The sequence below is a fragment of the Vanellus vanellus genome (genome assembly GCF_965231255.1).
Source record: "Vanellus vanellus genome assembly, chromosome: 2".
Classification (NCBI taxonomy): Eukaryota; Metazoa; Chordata; class Aves; order Charadriiformes; family Charadriidae; genus Vanellus; species Vanellus vanellus.
Window position 1 is genome coordinate 16,752,230 of NC_138906.1, and position 7,963 is coordinate 16,760,192.

Genomic DNA, 7,963 nt, shown 5'->3' on the forward strand with positions numbered 1-7,963 from the left:
CTTTGCACACTTGAGGGTCTAGCAGGGTGGTGAGCTACGCTTCCATTTCCCAAATCTGTGGTTAGCATTTCCATCGCCAAATTTGCAGTGCTGGCTGATGGATCTATACTACTTTTTCATGTTCCCATTAAGGATACCTGACACCTATCTTCAGGCATCCCTTTCTTGGAAAGAAGTAGGAGGAAGCTCCTCAATCCTTGTGGCAGTTCTTCACACCAGAGGAGAAGGACTTGTCCTACCTTTTCATTGCTTTCATGCCATCATAGGCTGTGTTTAGACCTTTTTTATTTAAGCCCCGTATCTGTAATAGTCTCAGCACTGCTGCCTGTCTTACTTTTTTCCCCTTTTCTAAATGTTTTATTTTCACATTGCAGGATAAACTCGGTCATGAAAAATACTGACGTTTATAATGACCGTTTTCAGTTATTATTGGAACTTAATAATCTTGGCCCATGTGTGGCTGAGATGTTGAGATCCTAGTTGAAGAAGCAATGGCCTTGGGAGTAACAGATGTTTACAGCCCACCCTAGACTTTGAAGGAGGAAATCTTAAAAGGAAAAGCCTCTTTAGTCTGAGAAATGTGACTGGGGAAGAGTCAACACTTAACTAAAATATAGGAGTGCTTCTGGAGACTTTGAGACTTTGTAGTTATACTAGACTTTGAGACTTTGTAGTTATGCTAGATTTTTTCATTCTGCTTCAACCCAGTTGGAGTAATACTTTGCTCCAAAGTGCTGCATCTTTGGGCATATGTAAACTGTTAATACTTCGTCTACATCCCATGCAAGGATGGTCATGTTTATAACTGCGGAGTAAACTCTGTGTACCCCAACTGTGATGCTTCCATGTAAACTCATATTAAGAATTGGACAAATATAAATGCAGAGCAAGCATTTCTAGCTTTCACTCAATGGCTAGTAAAAACCCTCATTAATTATTTTCTGTATGTTTTTCTTCCACTACCGAGTAGGGAGTGCATATGTAGATCTTATATCTAGTTTATAATTTCTAAGTGTAGAGTTCTGTTGTTAGGAATTTCACACTTAAGTTCTGTTGGGCTGAAATATAAGGCTGTTGTAGTAATAATCAAGGGCATAATGATTCATGTTCTCATAGTGTCTAATAATGCCATGTTTAAGTAAAATCAATCTTGAACTTCTTTTCAGAAAGTGAAACATCTTTGGGCCTGGTGCATCAAATACTAAATCACACTGATGGCTCTAAGTCTCTCCAATCTTCCGAATTCACTGGTGAGAACTTGCTATACAGTAGAAAATCTTTAACCAGGCAATGTAAGCCAGATAACATCTCTCATAAGATAGAGATAAAAAATGTGATGTTCTGGATTACTTAGTATTTTGAATGATGTTTGCTTTGCATGCACTTTGGCATTAGTAACCACTAATTGTTCTCTTGTACAGCAGGGATGTGATGCTCTCATGTATTTCCCTTAAGAAAACGTTGTAACATGATGTATCATCTATCCATGCACTTTAGCATTCTGTAGCTTATGGGATTTCTCAATTAGAAGCTTTAGTTACGTGATCTTTCTTCTGTTACCAGTTGGAAACTGCCTTTTTAATGGCCATCACCTCAGCTGGAAGGATCAGGGAATCCAGTAGTACTCTGAATGGATTTTTAGAGAGGTTCTTTGAACTCAATATAATCTTAATGTGTCAGTGTTCCTACTGAAATAACATTTCTGCTCATGAGAACAGACGCTTAACTTGGTGTTATGAAGCAACTGCTTTTTTAAGTTACTCTCATTTAAATGTCTCATTCTTTGGATGTTTAGCGGGACTGAAGCATTTGCTGAAAGGTTTAATTAAGCTGTTTGAGTCTCTCACTATTAAAAATTTTTTAAACTTCTATTAAAAAAAAAAAAAAAATGCTTACCTGGGTAGGTCATCATGTTTACTCCACGAAGCTTGCTCAGTTGCCCTGGCAAATCTAGTGAGCATCTTCTATTCAGGAAATCAAAAGGAATGCTCTTAAGAGGGACCGGAAGTTTACATGTGCATTTTCTGCTTTCCAGGATATGCTTCCTGGTTTTTAGGAAGCTGGTTCTAGTGGTCTTTTTTTTTTTTTTTTTTTTTTTTTTTGTAAGTCTGTATTTTCCTACTTCAGGGAAGTAGAGTAACAACTAGCAAGTCACCTCACAGTAAAACCTGCAGCAGTAGTCAGGAGGGGAGGCTGCGGCTGTTTACTGTGTAAAGACCAATCTGTTCATGCAGATTCCGCAGTTAGTCCCCATCTCACTGGTTTCAGCTACGTTTGGGACGGACTTGCATTTTCAGAGATCCTAAATGCAAGCTACAGCATTATAAGGCCAGTACATGTTAAATGCTGTGGTAAAACTAGGTAGCACTATAAAAACAGTTTTATATTGGAGTATAAAACTGTTGAGAACTATGGATCTTTGAGAAGTCCATTGGCAGCATCCCTGTTACTCTGTGCTCCAGAAAACACCTGTTGAGTGTTGGCATCCTACAGAATTTGGCAGATGTGTAAACAGAATCATCCAACTGAAAGATATTATTCAGTGGCTTAATTACATGTCATTTTTTGCTCAAATTATCTCAAAGATTACAAACATCTTCCTTATAGTCATGTAAATGATTGTAGGAAAACATATTCATAGTGTAGTGTGTTGTTAAAAAAAATTGAGTTACTGCACAAGAATTGTGGCTGTTGCTAAGGAGATACTAAGCAGTCATTTATCCTGTCAGTCAGTCTCAGTAATGTACAATGTTTCTTTCCGTGTATTCATAACTGCAAACTCCTGAAGCTTTTTCTTCTACCTTCATTCCTTTTTGCAGTCTGTAAGCCAGAAAACACTTCTCTTATTTGCTGTCAAAGTATAGCACTAATACAGTTGCAGAATAGGTGTGTGCATTGTCCCAAGCTGTTAAATGAAGAGCGTAATATGATGTACTGACTTAAAATCCTGAAGGTTGTCTCAACTGAAATGTTATAACTTGATTCAGAATCCTACCAGAAACAATTCAGAAGCAGACAGTTCTAATTGTTCCAGTTCAAAACAGTACGCTGCAAAGAAGCAAGTAAGAAGCGTTCATGTAGCGTAGTCTCTCAGTAAAACTGAAGCTACCAATCTCCTGACAACCATCTTGAGATGTGGATAACTCCAGGTGGGGTTGTGCCTTAAAGGCTCCCATTGTTTAAGGTTAGGAAAGGATTTGGGTTAAGTTAACTTCAGGAGTCAGGTGACTTGCATAAATTATTGAAAGAGTTTTGGAAAGTATATAGAAGTTTTGGGGGAAGGTACAGTTGTTAGCTGTGAAAGACAGCTGAGATATTCTGAAAGGATAATGTTCTTATTTATAGTGTAGTGGTAGTTGAGATATTCCCACCCCCACCGCCCCATTCTGAAGTGGATGAAACTGGATGTTTTGTCACTGTTGAATTCAGTAAATTCTGTAGTATTAAATAGTCATTACTCTGTGATGGAACCACGACCACTATCACCGTAGCATGCTGTTTGAGAAGAGTCTGTAAACACTGCACTCCTGTCTAGGGCTGCTGAAGCAGGAATCTTTTAAAATCTCATGTGTTGTCTTTAACCACTGAATGTTGTTTTGTCCCTTTTTTAACTTGAAGCGGCTGTACAGTTGTCTGTTGCTTTACTGATTTTTTTTTTCTTTTTTTTAAAGCTTTGAAGGTCTCCAGTAATATCAGAGATACGTAACTTTGTGTAGCAATACTCTTCCAAGTTAACCAGAAATTTGGTTGCTGATTTAAGTGTACAGAAAAGGTCTGGGCTTGCTTCTTGCCTGCTGGTTTTTTGTTTTGTTTTTTTTTCCAGGCAGATAAAGACCAGTATATGACACAAAAGAAAATTACACTCATTTTTTGCTACTTCTACACTTACCATTTTTCTCTGACACAGAGGAAAGATGCTCAGCTGCGCCCCTTCTCTTTAGAATAAAAATGAGAAGAGATAATAAAATTTCTGGAAGACAGTTCTTAGGGACAGTGTTACTGTTTTCCTAGAGAAAGTGATGTTAACAAGGTACTAAGTTTGGTACCTGTGCAATTGCAGCTATGCTAGCTTTGCAGGCAAGAAAAAAAATACTCTCTGCAAGCCATATAATTAGCCCGTTAATAGTGGCTACATTTTTATGGTCTGCAATGCATTCTACTTGAATTGCTTTTTTAAAAAAGACAGCTGAACTTAGACTAGCTCTTTGAGAAGTTCAAGACTGTGCCTGCAGATGTGGAGGCACAGACAGTCAATACACGCGTGATCTCACTGTGCTGTCCATATGTGTGGTTTCCCCAGAAAGCCTCCCCCAATTCCAGTCACGGTTGCGTGACACAGGAAATGAATATGTAAGGTTAAATAGGTGGAAGTACTTTCATGTAAAGTACATGCAAACAGTAGTTTTCAGAAGCAACTTGCATCTCACAGTCAATAGGCTTATTTTTTCAATTGAAGTGTAATATAGACTGTACTCCTGAGAGCAGGAGGAGGGGAATAAACCTAACGACAGTGCTAACGAGCAAAGTACATGGTGGCATTTAACAGAAGAGAAATAAAGTATGCTGTCCCAGTTTGCAGGTCTTCAAAAGAAATAATGATTAATTTTGGTTTGGGTAGTTCTCGGATAATGTAATAGTAATGTTTTCAATAAAACCTTCAATGTAGTGCTGCTGTAGCATGGAGAGGGAAGAGTTAGCTTATGTCGTTATGGTCTATAACCTCTCCTGGTACATGAGCATGTCTGGATATGCTGCAGAATGGAAAAGGAATATCAATCAAATTAGTTTAGGAGGCTGTAGCTTGCAGCAGTCCTTCATGGGCAGTGTTGTGTTTCTAAACTGGATGCAAGTGATTAATTCAGAATCTCACTGTAAATCTCTTATAGTGTTATAAATAGTATTTTGAAATTTCTAGTAGGCTTTTACCTTTAATAAGGGAAGCAGCAAAATGTTGCTGAATGTTTTAACCTAAATTGAAAAACCTGAAACTTTTTGAGTGTATTTTCAGATATGACAGGTAAATAGCCATTTCCATTGCATTTTTGAGGCATTATTTGTGTGTTTGGATATTTGAGCAGAAGTAAGAGAAGCAGTTCGAATATAGATGAGGGTGGTGGTGATAGTGGGGTTGTTCTGTCACTTGTTTACTTTGATAGCTGCGTAACTTTCCATAGTGGTGGGAAACTTACAGCTGTAAGGGGCACAGACTACTTAAAAAGAAATATACTGATGCACAATTTGAAAAATACAGTTCTTTTAAATGTTGTTTCCAGAAAGAAGGGGGAGCACTTAAAGACTGTCCTAAATGATGGCTATCCTAAACAAACACAGCTTGTCTCATTAAACTTTGTTTACTGTTTTTTCAAAAGAAAACAATATTTTGGAGTTGTTTAAACCAACATAGGTGACTGTACTTACTACAACTCTATTTTATAGCTAAAATCTTAAAAAAACAAAACAACAAAAAAAACAAAACAAAAAAAAAAAAACCCAAAACAAAAAAAACCCAAACCTGAAAACTGAAATTGTTAATTGATTTTGCTTACACAAATGGATGAAAGTCAGAGGGTTATGATGGTGGAAATCTTAATTTAGTCAAAGATGGTGGTATAACACATCCTTTTTTGCCCATTTTCTTCTTTGTCAGTCTGCAAGTTGTCTTTATTTATATCACTTATGCAACCTATTCCAAAGCATATATTTACAGTATCATACTGTAGAATAAAATACTTTACTAATAACATGAAACCTTCAATATCATTGGCACTATGTTGGCTAAACCATACTGATTCTTAAGTTTTAAGGTTTTAAAAAAACATTTAGTTAAGTCAGTACTAACTGATCAGTATCAATGAAATATCTGTTGGTACCAGAACAGTACCTCCATTTTTCTCCCTCTGCTACTGCTACTCAGCTTTCTCCTTGCTAATCTTTGTGTGCTAAGGCTTTCTTGCTCTAATTTCTGTGTTTGGTGACAATTTAAAAAACATCTAAAGGGCTTTTGGTTTATATATAAAGTAGAATTAAAATGTAAACAGCCAACTCTTGAATATTTGGTCTGTGAATTCGGGTTTGGATTTTTTTAATAAGGATATTTATGAATGGTGTTACAACCAAGCTGTTTCCCTAGGACTAGCTTTAATACATTGAAGAAATGAAGCAAGTTGAAGTGAGATTTAACTCTAGAAGTATTGGAAAGTAATTTGTCACTTATGGCAATATAAACAAGTGCTACCTCCCTACTTGCTGAAGAATGTTACATTAAAAAAATATTAGTAACTTGAATGTAATAGCTAAATAAAAAATTATGACATCAGGTGCTCAGATTGCAAAGTGCTATAATTTAGTGCTATTTCCAGTACATAATAGAAGGATTTGGATCAATATTTTACCAACAAAAAAAAATAAATCACAAATACACTGGAATAGTGCATGCTCAGCAGTGTTTCCTCTGTTTGTTTCTAAATGCTAATTCTTATTTTGGTTAGCCATTTGTATTAACTTGTTATTCAAGTTTATATGTACGGTACAATTGCTCTTCAGAATCGTGTTGTATCCAGAAGCAAGAGATTATCATAGTTTTGATAGAAACATGTTTTCTTCAGACAAGCAAGCCTGAAGAAGTAGATTTAAAAAAGAAATAAATTAAAAAATTGCAATCTGTGAACAGGATTCAGTGTGGGGGTGATTTTTTGCCAAACAGTAGTGAGCTTTCCCCAAAGTGCGACTTCCACTGCATTTTAGAAGTGTGAATACTATTTACAGCACTTATTTGGGAGCATCTGTACAATCTGAAGGTAAAATTGGACAAAAAAAATCTGAAAGGTGTATCCTAGACTGAATTTGCAAGAAGTTTCACATTCTGGCCTTAATTCAGTTTTAACTTGAAAACTGAGACTTCCTTTAATTTTGGAAATAAAAAAAAAAAAATCCTAACATTTTACAAAGTTAATCAATGAACTAATGACTCCCCACCCCTGCACCATTGAGCATCCCCTTGTACAAATAACACTGTTTTTATGAATTTTATACTTGTGAGCTAGCTGGACAAAATTATACTTGACTTGTGATGCACTGGCTACTGGGTCACCTTTCAAAGATTCTAGAGAGAAGGATGTAGTTCTGTCAGACTCTATATTGATGGAGTTGCTTGTACATGTGTGATTAAAAACAACAAAAATACTGTACTATGATAGCCTGCACAGTTGTAAGCATGCCCAGTTTAATGTTTTCAACTAAACTTAACCATTAACCTTAATTGTAGATAGTCGCTACCTTCAAAATACTATCTGTGAGGGCTGAAAGCATGTCGTTCCCATGTTTTGCCTATAAACCTACTTTACTAATACAGATACTGTAGTTTCACAAAGAGAAAACAGTGATGACATTTCTACCTGTAGTTTCTTTTTAATCTGTTATTAGAGAGTTTGGGGTGGTTTTGATTGTGTTTTGGTTTCCTCCTCCCTTCCCTTTTTGGTACCTTGAGCTAAACGCAGCAGAGCAATTAAAGCCTGTATGCTAAAAAGCAGCTTAAAGTGGGAAAGCTAATTTGAACAAAAATTTCTAGGAGGATGCTAGCCTTTTTGCCATAAAGGTGCATTAAGGCTGTTAGGAACTTGCTGTGGTGTATTATTATTATTAGGATTATAAAATAGATGTGTTTATATACACAACACCTACATATTTTGATATAGTATTTTCTCGTTTTATATTTTGTTCAGCATTTACAGCCGAACAATACCAGCAACATCAACAGCAACTGGCACTAATGCAGAAACAGCAGCTTGCACAAATTCATCAACAGCAAGCAAATAGTAATTCCTCTGCCAACACATCACAGGTGAGGGATTTGTCTGTGCTATGATTTATCCCTCATTGTTTCCCACCAGGGTTCATCTCTAATTGTCAACTGTTGCCATAGAACCTTGAAACTAACCAACAGGAAAGTGGCTTTCGCCTGAAT

At 36.5% G+C, this 7,963-nt stretch overlaps 1 protein-coding gene across 6 annotated transcripts in view; it reads left to right on the forward strand.

Moving 5' to 3' along the window:
• Positions 1-7,963, forward strand: part of EPC1 (enhancer of polycomb homolog 1) — a 70,331-nt gene that overhangs the window by 59,849 nt on the left and 2,519 nt on the right. For 2 of the 6 annotated variants that reach the window (XM_082479997.1, XM_082479993.1), the window contains exons 11-13: positions 1,167-1,250; positions 7,722-7,840; positions 7,922-7,963. The exon at positions 7,922-7,963 is cut by the window's right edge and continues 45 nt beyond it. In XM_082479997.1, coding sequence (XP_082336123.1) covers positions 1,167-1,250; positions 7,722-7,840; positions 7,922-7,963 — 245 coding nt within the window. Of the gene's footprint in view, positions 1-1,166; positions 1,251-7,721; positions 7,841-7,889 lie in introns of all 6 variants that reach the window. The other 4 variants (XR_014268900.1, XM_082479995.1, XM_082479994.1 and 1 more) reach the window with 4 other exon arrangements.